This window comes from Bombina bombina, chromosome 1 (genome assembly GCF_027579735.1).
Source record: "Bombina bombina isolate aBomBom1 chromosome 1, aBomBom1.pri, whole genome shotgun sequence".
In the NCBI taxonomy this organism is placed as follows: domain Eukaryota; kingdom Metazoa; phylum Chordata; class Amphibia; order Anura; family Bombinatoridae; genus Bombina; species Bombina bombina.
Window position 1 is genome coordinate 1,215,604,650 of NC_069499.1, and position 16,042 is coordinate 1,215,620,691.

The 16,042-nt window shown below is 43.0% G+C and overlaps 1 protein-coding gene across 1 annotated transcript in view; it reads left to right on the forward strand.

Moving 5' to 3' along the window:
* CPNE2 (copine 2) overlaps window positions 1-16,042 on the forward strand; it is a gene marked incomplete in the record, with an annotated part of 400,103 nt that overhangs the window by 185,031 nt on the left and 199,030 nt on the right. The window contains 2 exon segments of the mRNA XM_053700230.1: window positions 7,797-7,868; window positions 7,977-8,060. Coding sequence (XP_053556205.1) covers window positions 7,797-7,868; window positions 7,977-8,060 — 156 coding nt within the window.

Genomic DNA, 16,042 nt, shown 5'->3' on the forward strand with positions numbered 1-16,042 from the left:
GTGTGGAAAGATCCACATCTTGGGTAATCATTATCCCATACGTCACTAGCTCATGGACTCTTGCTAATTACATGAAAGAAAACATAATTTATGTAAGAACTTACCTGATAAATTCATTTCTTTCATATTAGCAAGAGTCCATGAGGCCCGCCCTTTTTTTGGGGTGGTTATGATTTTTTTTTTTTTATAAAGCACAATTATTCCAATTCCTTATTTTATATGCTTTCGCACTTTTTTCTTATCACCCCACTTCTTGGCTATTCGTTAAACTGAATTGTGGGTGTGGTGAGGGGTGTATTTATAGGCATTTTGAGGTTTGGGAAACTTTGCCCCTCCTGGTAGGAATGTATATCCCATACGTCACTAGCTCATGGACTCTTGCTAATATGAAAGAAATGAATTTATCAGGTAAGTTCTTACATAAATTATGTTTTTCCCTCCCAGTGCATCATGTGACAGCCATGAGCCAATTGCAAAATGCATATAATGTATATTCTGTAACTTCTTGCACATAATCAGTAGGATCTGGTGCCTCAGAAAGTGTGCATATAAAAGACTGCACTTTTAGATAAACTAAGTGAATTGGAAAGTTGTTTAAAATTACAGCGGCAGCGGCTCCTTAACCAACTGAGCAGAAATTATAGCTGTCAGCCATTTATAAATTTGATGTCCTTTCTAAATATGTGCCTACAAGTGAAAGCTTTTGGAAGATATGGACTAACCACTTCAGATAGATGGTTATTAGATTTCATCTTCAGTTGTTCACTCGATCTTATAAATCAATAAAACCGGAGCCTCCTAGCTCTGTACTTTATCTGAGATTAGGTTTTATGATGGTGATTATAGACCCTTTGTTTGTATTATCCATTGTATTAACAATCTGCAATATGCTAGATATAGTAACTGACTGGCTAAATGCTTTATTCTTTTACTTCCATATCTATAACCACACACTAATGTGTACTCATTAACTCGCAATTCTTAACCACAGTGAAAAAACAATTAGCTCATTGTTCCGCTTAATAGGACATTAAATTCACACCTAAAATAGATTAATATGGTACTAAAAAAGGAATATGTGTTCTTTATTTTGCCTTTTTTTCTGCTGTTTACCATTTTCACTCCACTGATACACTGGAGGGCAGAATGTGATACTTATCCTGCAACTTGCTACGCAGTGATTGCTTTGATCAGTGCTCAAGGTTATTTTCTCCTCTAAAAGGCCTAAATTGATGTGAGATGATAAAAATAGTCAAAATGCTTTTCCGGAGATGCTCTAAAACAATAACACCCTGCAAATGTTTGTAAAGTATAACCATCTTAAATGCTTAAAAAAACTTTATGTAGATGTTGTGAAAAGCAGTGCTTAAAGGGACATTAAACCCAATTTTTTTCTTTAAAGATTCATATAGAGCATGCAATTTTAAGTAACTTTCTAATTTACTCCTATTATAAATTTTTCTTCATAATCTTGCTATCTTTATTTAAAAAGGAGGAATGTAAAGCTTAAAGTGAATGTAAACTTTGATGAAATAGTGCCCATTTTTTAAAAATACTGTTAAAAACAGGGACACTTTCATTCATCAAAGTTTACATTGCAACGGATTTTACAAATACTTACCTTCTTCTCCTGAAACGCCGGATCGCCGATCCCCTGCCTGCAGGTCCTCTGTACTTTGTCAGCAATGACAAAACCGGCTTCCTCCAATCACGGCTTCCCCCCCAGGAGCGTCCATCTGGTGAGGCCACTCCGTGATCGGAGGAAGCCGGTTGCGTCATTGCTGTGTAAGTACAGCAGGAAGAAGCAGGCGGGGGGGGGGGGGGAATCGGCGATCCGGCGTTTCAGGAGAAGAAGGTAAGTATTTTTAAAATCCGCTGCAATGTAAACTTTGATGAATGAAAGTGCCCCTGTTTTTAATAGTATTTTCTTCATAAATAGAAAGAGTCCACAACTGCATTCATTACTTTTGGGAAATAAGAACCTGGTCACCAGGAGGAAGCAAAGACACCCCAGCCAAAGGCTTAAATCCTCCTCCCACTTCCCTCATTCCCCAGTCATTCTTTGCCTTTCGTCCCAGGAGGTTGGCAGAGAAGTGTCAGAAGTTTGTTTTCGTCTCTTATGAAGGGTAGTACTCTTCGACATGGAACGGGAGTTTTAAGTAATCCTGTCAGTCTGTCAGTGAGGGCTTGGATGAAAGTTAGAGTCCGGAGATGCAGGAAGAGTCTTTCTGCGAAACCATCCTGAGTCATTTTAACAACTCCACAAGCAACCAGCGTTGTCGAACTTTACTTTGCTGCCTGCTTTCTTCTCTCAAGTCCATGGTGGAGGCGAGGCTACTATCCGTCACACTTGAAGGGCCGTGTTCCTGTTCCACAGCGTAGATTCCGGTAAGATCATTTCATTTTACTTCTTCATGATTGTACTGTAACTCATTTGTTCCTGAAAACTCACATGAAAAATACAGGGTCTCAGTGGGACTCCTTTAGTATCTTGGAATCAAGGGTTAATATCTCCTGAGGGGGATTATTGAACAGGGTTTTTTTAATCATGCTTGTTACGTGATTAAATCTGCTTATGTGTAGTGCTAATTGGGCTTGTCGCTTTTGAAACATACGGTCAGGCTCGCTTTTTTTATACGGTTCACCTTGTGACAGGGCGTGTTTACGTTCTGGTCTCCCATTTCCGCATTCCTGACTGTGCGGTGACGGAGAAATCTAGTCCGCTGGTGTCTGGTTCATAGGAGGTGGTGAATGCCCCAGCCATTGTGGGTGTCAGGTGCCATTTAAATTGTTTTATGTTTATTCCATTTTTGATATCCTTTATCCAGTTATGGAGGATACTGATGTTGAGATTGTTCAACTTTCTGATTCAGATTCTTCATCCTGTGACAAATGCGAATTGGCCCCATTGACTCAGGTCAGTCAGTTATGTCCTCGGTCTCAGGGATTCAAGGAACTGCTGAGCCATCCGCCTCGGGGGGCCCTGTCCTCGGGGAGGCGAGTTCCCTACCGCTCCCTACTACTACACATGCGGGTAACCCAGGTTATGTGTTTTCCTCCTCAGAGGGTGTATTGTTCCCCCCGGAGGTTGTGGCACGTTTACCCTTTTACATACTTTTAGTGCTTGCGCGTCTACAAAGTCCAGATGTTTATTTGCGGTTGTTTTCGTGCCCGATTGCCCCAGGTCTCTTGGCCACAGGAGGGCCTGTGCAGTTCCCTGCGGGAGTAACTGTTCCTGAGTGTTGTGCCTTTAGTTACAGGCTGGCTCGCCTTCATGCTCTACTCAGACACGTTTTTGAGCTGTTTGGGGACCCTACCCTTCTCAGTTATGGGACTCATCAGTCTCCTCCTTCGAATGGCTCACCTCGTTAGACATGGGGGGGATGAAGTAATCTCCTTTAAGTCTTGTTATCGAGATCTTTCCCAGTTATGTTGGAAGAACAGGGTTTCTGTTCAGCTTGTCCTGCGGATCTTTCTGTTCTTCTTGGGTGTTAACCCTCGGGTTACTTGTCATTTTATTTTATCCGGTTAGGATGAATTTTATTTTTATTTTTCATACTATTTTTTCTGCGGGAACTTCTCTGGGATCGATTCTCGCTGTTTGCTTCTATGGAAGTTGTTCGGGACGCGTTAGTCCCATGTTTGTCTGTTTTTCTTCCTCCCTCTCTGAGAGGGGATTTATTTAGCTTGGCAGTTAGGACCCTGGTTGCAAGCTGGTCCTGCTTGGGTTCAGATATTCTGTCTTGTGGCTTATTCAGACACGTGGCGCCTAATATACCTTGCTGGTCAGGTTGGGGTGCCGAGTGCTCTTAACATTAATTGTGTTTCTTCTTATTTGTTTTTCAAGTTTCAGCTAAGCATTCTCAAGAGGACTTGTGGGTCCGTGCGGCGCTCGGGATTGTTTCAGTCCTAAATAGCTGTTTCTCTGGTGACTGGGTCAGTGAATTTCGCTGCGTCACTCTCTGCTACTTCCGATACACTGGGAACCTAGAGTATTTCTACCAACGTGGTGGGAAAATTAGAGGGTTTAGCGCCTCTTTCCGCCGGTCGGGGCGGTGTTGCGTTAGGAAATTGTGCTTTTTAGACTTGTTCCTTTAGTGGTTCTCTTCTTCATTGAGACCTCTTGGATTTTGTCCATTTCTCCTTGTTGATGGGTCACCTTCAGGGGACTTGGATTCCCTTTGGGAGTTGGTTGTTCCTTTTTTCAGATATTCTGTCTTGCGGCTTATTCAGACACGTGGCGCCTAATATACCTTGCTGGTCAGGTTGGGGTGCCGAGTGCTCTTAACATTATTTGTGTTTCTTCTTATTTGTTTTTCAAGTTTCAGCTAAGCATTCTCAAGAGGACTTGTGGGTCCGTGCGGCGCTCGGGATTGTTTCAGTCCTAAATAGCTGTTTCTCTGGTGACTGGGTCAGTGAATTTCGCTGCGTCACTCTCTGCTACTTCCGATACACTGGGAACCTAGAGTATTTCGACCAACGTGGTGGGAAAATTAGAGGGTTTAGCGCCTCTTTCCGCCGGTCGGGGCGGTGTTGCTTTAGGAAATTGTGCTTTTTTATACTTGTTCCTTTAGTGGTTCTCTTCTTCATTGAGACCTCTTGGATTTTGTCCATTTCTCCTTGTTGATGGGTCACCTTCAGGGGACTTGGATTCCCTTTGGGAGTTGGTTGTTCCTTTTTTGGGACATTAGACAGTGAGGTCTTTTGGGCTCCGTTAGGGGACCTTTCCCAATTTTGGGAATGCTCAGCATCTCCTTCTTGGGATAGAAGAGGTCCTAGTGGTTTTCCAGTCATATGGTTCAGGTATTACAAACCCATGTTTTACTGTCCTCTGAATCTGAGGTGATGTTGAGGCGTGATGTTGCTGTGTTTGGGTGACTTGTCCTCACTTTTTCCGGTGTCTGGAGCTCGTGGCTAGCTGGACAGCTAGCTCAGCATACTGTGATGGTGTAAACAAAACACAGAAAGGCGCCTCATAGTGTGATATAGTACAAGCAATACACATATATGCAATGGCAATGGAAAGGTACTCACAAGTGTGTCAGCACTCGTGCTTAGTAACACCTACTGGGATCTCTCAGTGTCCCAGCTCACTGTTTTTAGGCTCTCACACACCTCCGTCAGGGGTGTAGTCTCCAACCACGAAAGAACTGGCTCAGTCAAGTGAAATGTATAAAATCACTTTTAATTAAAACAAGGTAAAAACACAGTGTACAAAAAAAGTTTCCACCATGTATTTAAAATCGTGCAACTAGTTTCTCAGCTAGCACGCTGTTTCCTCATACTAATGCTCTGTGGCTACTCTTTGCTTGTTTGATCCCCGGCAAGGTCTACTCAGCCTTTCCTCCTTTCGAGGTTGATAAAATGAGTAGCGCCTTGTGTCCCTTAAGGGGGATTAGCCGCAATTTTCAAGCACAATCATGTTGATGTTGCTGGGACTCCTGTTAGCTCTAGTGTCCTTTTATGGCCCTGGCTCTTTGGAGGGTTAGGCTCCTGCAAGGGGTGGTCTCTTCCCTTTGGGTTGGGACTTTCAAGGGCTTCTTGCTCTTGTTATCCGGGTTATTCTGGATTTTTCCCTGGGAGGTCTGTTTTTTTTATATTAGATGAGGGATTTATGTTCCTGGAAGATTGTTTAATCTAAACATTGGTGGGGCCGGGCTTCTTGTCCTGATCTTCCGGTTGTCAAGGATTTTACTCAGCCTTTTTTCTTTGTGGATCCCGCTGTGGGATCTTACCGGACCTTAAGATCCTAGGACTGTCCTGGGGTTTCCAGTTTCCGGGGTACTTGGGTTTAGCCCTTGTTATGGCTGTTCTGTTTTACAACTTGGCCAGATTTACTGAGAGCCAGTGCTCCTTGTGGCTTGTCTTGTGCCAGACGATACGGTTCCCTTGGGACAGCCAACTAATGTGACCTGATGGTCGGCTTTCCTGCCTAGCAAACGGAAGGTTTGCGGTTGCTCAGCTGTCACTTTTGCGCCTGGTATGTGTGCTAGCACGATGGTGTTTTAAGGGCTTTGTCAGTGACGTGGCATTGTGTCCTCTCGGTTATTCCTACGACTTCCTGTCTTATGGGCAGGTGTTTATCGATGCTCTCCTTTTCAGGGGGCTTGTTTTCCTCCTTACAGAGGTGTGGTTCCATTTTTAGGGGCCTCTCCTGTGTTTGGGAGCTTGCAACAGATGTTTTATCTGGTTTTGTGATTGGTCTGCTCTTTGAGTTGTTCCTTTCCATCTGGGAAGCTGCTGGCTCCGCATTGAGACTTAGTCGAGTGGCTTTGCTAGATCTCCTTGGGCCTAACGCCTGCTCGATTGTCTTTAGGTTGAAGTGACTGTGTCCATTCTTCCGCCCTTTTGGGGGCCACCCTTGGGGTTCCTTTCGGTTCCCTTGCTTTCAGATCTGCCGTAGCTTGGGCTGGTCCGGCTAGGTGCAGGATTTGAGATCTGTTGTTCATCCTCAGGTCTTGGGGGTGACAGTGGACCTTTGTTTTAGAGGTTCTGTGCCTCTCCCCCTTTGCGATCTGTGAGTAGTCTTGGCGGCCTGGATTGCCTGTAGAGTGTCCTCTGTCTTGGAGGTTGGGCAATCTATTTTGTTCGGCCACTTCTTCCTTACGGATAGTGTTTTCCCCGCGTCTTCCTATGGATGGCAGCGTGTTACTGCACTCAGATGTTTATTTCTGAGTTTGCTTCTTGTAATTTTCTGTTTGCTCACTTTCTGAGTTCTGGCGTTTTGAGGACTTTGTCTTCAGCTGTCTTTTTTGGTGCTGTTGCACGATGTTTGGAAGATGTTTCTTCTCCTTGATGATGCCCGGTTGTTCCTTGTGGGTTGGGCATCGTCTCCCCTTGTTCTCTGGATCCATTCGGTCTCTGTGGACTTGGCCTTCCTTGGAAGGGGTTTTTTCCTTTATGGATTTTGCTGTACCTTTGGGGTATCCCTTTGGCTTACCCTTGTTCTCCCCCTTTTTGGGGATTTTGGTACTGTACTAGTAAGGGTTGTGTGGGTAATGACTGCTGGGCGACGGTTGTCCTGGAGGAGTGTTGGTTCAGTGAGTCTGCTTGCAGTCTCTAGTTAGGCTTTCAGACTATCTGTGGGTCAGTGTCCTTGGGGTCTTTTCCTTCTAGTTTTTTTGCCCAGCTCCGACGAAGCGGAGTTTGGATGGTTTGTGGTTTTTTTCAGGCCTGGTGCCCTCAGAATGGGCCGCCTATTGTACCCTCCCGTTTTTGCATTCAGTGTCCTCTATAGCTTGGGTATTGTTTTCCCAAAAGTAATGAATGCAGCTGTGGACTCTTTCCATTTATGAAGAAAAACTTAAATTATGCTTACCTGATAATTTTCTTTTCTTCAGATGGAAAGAGTCCACAGCTCCCCACCCGTATTTGTTCTGTGGGGCGTCTCTCTTATTTTTTATTCTTCTGGCACCTTTTCACCCTAGTATTTCTTCTACTGTTCCTTGTTCCTCGGCAGAATGACTGGGGGATGAGGGAAGTGGGAGAAGTATTTAAGCCTTTGGCTGGGGTGTCTTTGCCTCCTCTTGGTGGTCAGGTTCTTATTTCCCAAAAGTAATGAATGCAGCTGTAGACTCTTTCCATTGGAAGAAAAGAAAATTAACAGGTTACATGCCCTATCTGAATCATGAAAGTTTATTTTGGACTAGACTGTCCCTTTAATTGTTGATATATACAAGGCATATATAAAAATAACTTTTTTTTTTCAAAATCAAGCGTATTGCATTTTCTTTCCATATGTATTGTCTTCTTCAGTGACGCCAGTAATTTCCTGCTTTACTCTGCTTCTTTATTAGGTCATTGCCCAAGAATTATCTGATAACAGAGTCATAACACTCTACATGGCAGGGAGAAAGCTGGATAAAAAGGTGAGCTCTACGCAAGTCTGTATTGCTGTTTCTTATTGCAAATATTATGATCCTATTAGAATACGGCGATTCATTCTCTAATACACTCTATGCTTTTATTTTCAACAGGACCTCTTTGGGAAGTCAGATCCTTTTCTAGAATTTTATAAACAAGGGGATGATGGGAAGTGGATGCTGATTCACAGGACAGAGGTACTGTGGATTTTTTTTTTACTCAATAGTTTTAAAACAATATATATTGTAGATTGGTGCCTGCAATCACACATACACACTATCTCATCTGTTAGTGGAAGGGCTGGTCAGAAGTAATATAGTTCAAAAAGTTATTTTGAATCAAAAAGTTCTTATAGCAAGTTCTTCAGTGTCATTGTCTTCAGAGTTGCATGCATGAGAAACTATAGCGTATACTAATAGGCTTAGAAAGTTATCTTTTTCCTAAAATAAATGCTAAATAACTGGGCTGGAAATAATACATTGTTATTTGTACTTTCAAAGTGAAACCGTTTGCATAGGGTGTGCACCAGCATTTCCAGTCAGTAAAATTATATATTGTAGACATATTTCAGGAAAATTTATCAAGCTGCAAGTAGACAAGTTTTTAAGCAGAGAGTTTCTCCATTCACAATTGTTAATTGCAAAGCAGATCTCTTGTGCAGTTTCACCCCCTTCGGAAGACAAAAGGGGAAATCACCCCAAGCTTGCTCATTCGGAGTGAGTGACAGGGCCTGCTGTTGCGCAGTTGGTTGCACGAGAGCAGGCCCTGTCAATCTCAGCCACCTATGGAACTTTATTTAAATTAAATTTACTCCTTTGAACAACTTCATTCCATCTTAAAAATTCTTCTTATGAAGACTCTAGTGCTTGGGGACTCGCTTCACATACTTTTAAAATATGACACCTCAACATTTTTTATTTTTTTGTGATTTTAGATTTTTAACAAGTTTCCAAATGACTTCTATTATCAAATTTGCTTTGTTCCTGTGATATTCTTTGTTTCCTGTGATATTTTTTGTTGAAGACATACATAGGTAGGTGTCTGAAGTACTACAAGGCAGGAAATAGTGCTGCCCTCTAGTGTTCCTGCATATGGATAACATTCTTGCAAAAGTTCTGGCATCATATAGTGCCCTATCTGAATCATAAAAAAAAAAAAAAAGCCATACTGGTATTTTCTCCAACATAGGTGTGTCCGGTCCACGGCGTCATCCTTACTTGTGGGATATTCTCTTCCCCAACAGGAAATGGCAAAGAGCCCAGCAAAGCTGGTCACATGATCCCTCCTAGGCTCCGCCTACCCCAGTCATTCTCTTTGCCGTTGTACAGGCAACATCTCCACGGAGATGGCTTAGAGTTTTTTAGTGTTTAACTGTAGTTTTTCATTATTCAATCAAGAGTTTGTTATTTTCAAATAGTGCTGGTACGTACTATTTACTCAGAAACAGAAAAGAGATGAAGAATTCTGTTTGTATGAGGAAAATGATTTTAGCAACCGTAACTAAAATCCATGGCTGTTCCACACAGGACTGTTGAGAGCAATTAACTTCAGTTGGGGGAACAGTTTGCAGTCTCTTGCTGCTTGAGGTATGACACATTCTAACAAGACGATGTAATGCTGGAAGCTGTCATTTTCCCTATGGGATCCGGTAAGCCATGTTTATTACGATTGTAAATAAGGGCTTCACAAGGGCTTATTTAAACTGTAGACTTTTTCTGGGCTAAATCGATTGATTATTAACACATATTTAGCCCTGAGGAATCATTTTATCTGGGTATTTTGATATAATAATATCGGCAGGCACTGTTTTAGACACCTTATTCTTTAGGGGCTTTCCCCAAGCATAGGCAGAGTCTCATTTTCGCGCCGGTGTTGCGCACTTGTTTTTGAGAGGCATGGCATGCAGTCGCATGTGAGAGGAGCTCTGATACTTATAAAAGACTTCTGAAGGCGTCATTTGGTATCGTATTCCCCTTTGGGTTTGGTTGGGTCTCAGCAAAGCAGATACCAGGGACTGTAAAGGGGTTTAAAGCTTAAAACGGCTCCGGTTCCGTTATTTTAAGGGTTAAAGCTTCCAAAATTGGTGTGCAATATTTTCAAGGCTTTAAGACGCTGTGGTGAAAATTTGGTGAATTTTGAACAATTCCTTCATGTTTTTTCGCAATTGCAGTAATAAAGTGTGTTCAGTTTAAAATTTAAAGTGACAGTAACGGTTTTATTTTAAAACGTTTTTTGTACTTTCTGATCAAGTTTATGCCTGTTTAACATGTCTGAACTACCAGATAGACTGTGTTCTGAATGTGGGGAAGCCAGAATTCCTATTCATTTAAATAAATGTGATTTATGTGATAATGACAATGATGCCCAAGATGATTCCTCAAGTGAGGGGAGTAAGCATGGTACTGCATCATTCCCTCCTTCGTCTACACGAGTCTTGCCCACTCAGGAGGCCCCTAGTACATCTAGCGCGCCAATACTCCTTACTATGCAACAATTAACGGCTGTAATGGATAATTCTGTCAAAAACATTTTAGCCAAAATGAACCCTTGTCAGCGTAAGCGTGGCTGCTCTGTTTTAGTTACTGAAGAGCATGACGACGCTGATATTAATATCTCTGAAGGGCCCCTAACCCAATCTGAGGGGGCCAGGGAGGTTTTGTCTGAGGGAGAAATTACTGATTTAGGGAACATTTCTCAGCAGGCTGAATCTGATGTGATTACATTTAAATTTAAATTGGAACATCTCCGCATTTTGCTAAAGGAGGTATTATCCACTCTGGATGATTGTGAAAATTTAGTCATCCCAGAGAAACTATGTAAAATGGACAAGTTCCTAGAGGTGCCGGGGCTCCCAGAAGCTTTTCCTATACCCAAGCGGGTGGCGGACATTGTTAATAAAGAATGGGAAAGGCCCGGTATTCCTTTCGTCCCTCCCCCCATATTTAAAAAATTGTTTCCTATGGTCGACCCCAGAAAGGACTTATGGCAGTCAGTCCCCAAGGTCGAGGGAGCGGTTTCTACTTTAAACAAACGCACCACTATTCCAATAGAGGATAGTTGTGCTTTCAAAGATCCTATGGATAAAAAATTAGAAGGTTTGCTTAAAAAGATGTTTGTTCAGCAGGGTTACCTTCTACAACCCATTTCATGCATTGTCCCTGTCACTACTGCCGCATATTTCTGGTTTGATGAACTGCTTAAGGTGCTCGATAGTGACTCTCCTCCTTATGAGGAGATTATGGACAGAATCAATGCTCTCAAATTGGCTAATTCTTTCACTCTAGACGCCTCTTTGCAATTGGCTAAGTTAGCGGCTAAGAACTCTGGGTTTGCTATTGTGGCGCGCAGAGCGCTTTGGTTGAAATCTTGGTCGGCTGATGCGTCTTCCAAGAACAAGCTACTAAACATTCCTTTCAAGGGGAAAACGTTGTTTGGTCCTGACTTGAAAGAGATTATCTCTGATATCACTGGGGGTAAGGGCCACGCCCTTCCTCAGGATCGGCCTTTCAAGGCAAAAAATAGACCAAATTTTCGTCCCTTTCGTAAAAACGGACCAGCCCAAGGTGCTACGTCCTCTAAGCAAGAGGGTAATACTTCTCAAGCCAAGCCAGCTTGGAGACCAATGCAAGGCTGGAACAAGGGAAAGCAGGCCAAGAAACCTGCCACTGCTACCAAGACAGCATGAAATATTGGCCCCCGATCCGGGACCGGATCTGGTGGGGGGCAGACTCTCTCTCTTCGCTCAGGTTTGGGCAAGAGATGTTCTGGATCCTTGGGCGCTAGAAATAGTCTCCCAGGGTTATCTTCTGGAATTCAAGGGACTTCCCCCAAGGGGGAGGTTCCACAGGTCGCAGTTGTCTTCAGACCACATAAAAAGACAGGCGTTCTTACATTGTGTAGAAGACCTGTTAAAAATGGGAGTGATTCATCCTGTTCCATTAAGAGAACAAGGGATGGGGTTCTACTCCAATCTGTTCATAGTTCCCAAAAAAGAGGGAACGTTCAGACCAATCCTAGATCTCAAGATCTTAAACAAATTTCTCAAGGTCCCATCGTTCAAGATGGAAACCATTCGAACTATCCTTCCTTCCATCCAGGAAGGTCAATTCATGACCACGGTGGATTTAAAGGATGCGTATCTACATATTCCTATCCACAAGGAACATCATCGGTTCCTAAGGTTTGCATTCCTGGACAAACATTACCAGTTCGTGGCGCTTCCTTTCGGATTAGCCACTGCTCCAAGGATTTTCACAAAGGTACTAGGGTCCCTTCTAGCGGTGCTAAGACCAAGGGGCATTGCAGTAGTACCTTACCTGGACGACATTCTGATTCAAGCGTCGTCCCTTCCTCAAGCAAAGGCTCACACGGACATTGTCCTGGCCTTTCTCAGATCTCACGGCTGGAAAGTGAACGTGGAAAAGAGTTCTCTATCCCCGTCAACAAGGGTTCCCTTCTTGGGAACAATTATAGACTCCTTAGAAATGAGGATCTTTCTAACAGAGGCCAGAAAAACAAAGCTTCTGGACTCTTGTCGGATACTTCATTCCGTTCCTCTTCCTTCCATAGCTCAGTGCATGGAAGTGATCGGTTTGATGGTGGCGGCGATGGACATAGTTCCTTTTGCGCGCATTCATCTAAGACCATTACAACTGTGCATGCTCAGTCAGTGGAATGGGGACTATACAGACTTGTCTCCGAAGATACAAGTAAATCAGAGGACCAGAGACTCACTCCGTTGGTGGCTGTCCCTGGACAATCTGTCTCAAGGGATGATGTTCCACAGACCAGAGTGGGTCATTGTCACGACCGACGCCAGTCTGATAGGCTGGGGCGCGGTCTGGGGATCCCTGAAAGCTCAGGGTCTTTGGTCTCGGGAAGAATCTCTTCTACCGATAAATATTCTGGAACTGAGAGCGATATTCAATGCTCTCCAGGCCTGGCCCCAGCTTGCGAGGACCAGGTTCATACGGTTTCAATCAGACAACATGACGACTGTTGCGTACATCAACCATCAGGGGGGAACAAGAAGTTCCCTAGCGATGGAAGAAGTAACCAAAATTATTCTTTGGGCGGAGTCTCACTCCTGCCACCTGTCTGCTATCCACATCCCAGGAGTGGAAAATTGGGAAGCGGATTTTCTGAGTCGGCAGACATTGCATCCGGGGGAGTGGGAACTCCATCCGGAAATCTTTGCCCAAGTCACTCACCTGTGGGGCATTCCAGACATGGATCTGATGGCCTCTCGTCAGAACTTCAAAGTTCCTTGCTACGGGGCCAGATCCAGGGACCCCAAGGCGGCTCTAGTGGATGCACTAGTAGCACCTTGGACCTTCAAACTAGCTTATGTGTTCCCGCCATTTCCTCTCATTCCCAGGCTGATAGCCAGGATCAAGCAGGAGAGGGCGTCGGTGATCTTGATAGCTCCTGCGTGGCCACGCAGGACTTGGTATGCAGATCTGGTGAATATGTCATCGGCTCCACCTTGGAAGCTACCTTTGAGACGAGACCTTCTTGTTCAGGGTCCGTTCGAACATCCGAATCTGGTTTCACTCCAGCTGACTGCTTGGAGATTGAACGCTTGATTTTATCGAAGCGAGGATTCTCAGATTCTGTTATCGATACTCTGGTTCAGGCCAGAAAGCCTGTGACTAGAAAGATTTACCACAAAATTTGGAAAAAATATATCTGTTGGTGTGAATCTAAAGGATTCCCTTGGGACAAGGTTAAGATTCCTAGGATTCTATCCTTCCTTCAAGAAGGATTGGACAAAGGATTATCTGCTAGTTCCCTGAAGGGACAGATTTCTGCCTTGTCGGTATTACTTCACAAAAAGCTGGCAGCTGTGCCAGATGTTCAAGCCTTTGTTCAGGCTCTGGTTAGAATCAAGCCTGTTTACAAACCTTTGACTCCTCCTTGGAGTCTCAATTTAGTTCTTTCAGTTCTTCAGGGGGTTCCGTTTGAACCCTTACATTCCGTTGATATTAAGTTATTATCTTGGAAAGTTTTGTTTTTAGTTGCGATTTCTTCTGCTAGAAGAGTCTCAGAATTATCTGCTCTGCAGTGTTCTCCTCCTTATCTGGTGTTCCATGCAGATAAGGTGGTTTTACGTACTAAACCTGGTTTTCTTCCAAAAGTTGTTTCTAACAAAAACATTAACCAGGAGATTATCGTACCTTCTCTGTGTCCAAAACCAGTTTCAAAGAAGGAACGTTTGTTGCACAATTTGGATGTTGTTCGCGCTCTAAAATTCTATTTAGATGCTACAAAGGATTTTAGACAAACATCTTCCTTGTTTGTTGTTTATTCAGGTAAAAGGAGAGGTCAAAAAGCAACTTCTACCTCTCTCTCTTTTTGGATTAAAAGCATCATCAGATTGGCTTACGAGACTGCCGGACGGCAGCCTCCCGAAAGAATCACAGCTCATTCCACTAGGGCTGTGGCTTCCACATGGGCCTTCAAGAACGAGGCTTCTGTTGATCAGATATGTAGGGCAGCGACTTGGTCTTCACTGCACACTTTTACCAAATTTTACAAGTTTGATACTTTTGCTTCTTCTGAGGCTATTTTTGGGAGAAAGGTTTTGCAAGCCGTGGTGCCTTCCATTTAGGTGACCTGATTTGCTCCCTCCCTTCATCCGTGTCCTAAAGCTTTGGTATTGGTTCCCACAAGTAAGGATGACGCCGTGGACCGGACACACCTATGTTGGAGAAAACAGAATTTATGTTTACCTGATAAATTTCTTTCTCCAACGGTGTGTCCGGTCCACGGCCCGCCCTGGTTTTTTTAATCAGGTCTGATATTTTATTTTCTTTAACTACAGTCACCACGGTACCATATGGTTTCTCCTATGCAAATATTCCTCCTTAACGTCGGTCGAATGACTGGGGTAGGCGGAGCCTAGGAGGGATCATGTGACCAGCTTTGCTGGGCTCTTTGCCATTTCCTGTTGGGGAAGAGAATATCCCACAAGTAAGGATGACGCCGTGGACCGGACACACCGTTGGAGAAAGAAATTTATCAGGTAAACATAAATTCTGTTTTTTTTTTCTGTACTCCAAGGGCTTGTGAGATTTTTTTTAGAAATGCAGCTAATCAAACACAAAATATATACTGTCATTGAGCTCTGCTTTATCCACAAATAATTTTGTTCAAACAAGTTCCCTAGGGAAAAGGTCACAGTCAACGGTTATATTAAAGGGACAGTGTACTGAAAAATTAGTTTCCCCTTAATGTGTTTCCAGTGTTTATTGTTGTACTAGCTGCAGAGTTTAAAATGCATGAGAAACTGCTCCTTTATGTTTATTTTTATATGAAATTGCTGTATTTGCTAATTAAAACCACATCCCAATCAAATTGGCTGAACTTGCCTGGAGAGCGTTGTTTTTATCGTAACTCTCTGTGGATATATAACAAGTGGGGTGCTAACTGTTGCGCGCAAATAATAAGGGGCATATTGTGTCACTTTGCGCTCGTCGGAAGTAGCACGTGTATTACGAGGTGAAAGTAAATACGTTCACTTGTTACGTGAGACAAAAAAGTGGCACAAAATACATAAAAAATACCTTTAACAGTACATTTACATACAAAAGTTATAAGAGCTCAAAGATATGAGATCTGGGGTGCGTGGAAAATACCGCTCCAATCATAATCTAGCCATAAATGGAAGACATAAATCACAGTACATTGTCCCTTTAATTAAAATACATGCTTTATAAATGCAGTATTCATATAATGGAAGGCTCTCAGCAGTTTGAGTCTTCATTGTGCTAATATAAAGAAAAGTATGATCAATACAAAAAAAATCAAACACTATTATTTAAACAATATAAATCATTAATAATTAGCACATAACTCTGAGTATTCTAAAGCCAATGCAATGCAAACCCTATAAACATTTAAAGGGACATAGCAGTGACAATTGATATCCTGTGAGTGTATTTCAGTTTTGTAAAGAAGCATTTTTGCAGCATTTGTGTTAGAAAAATGCTTCTTGTTTTATAAACTATTACTGTTTCAGAGGCAAACACACATATGCTGTGAATAACCTGTGTACCCTCACTCACACGCTGAACTTGATCAACAAGCCAGTGGTGGATTGTTTGTGTCAGTGATTTTATTTGTGTCATATAAGCCAACTCTCTAAGCAGGTGAGTTGTTTGAATGCAGGTGCATAGGT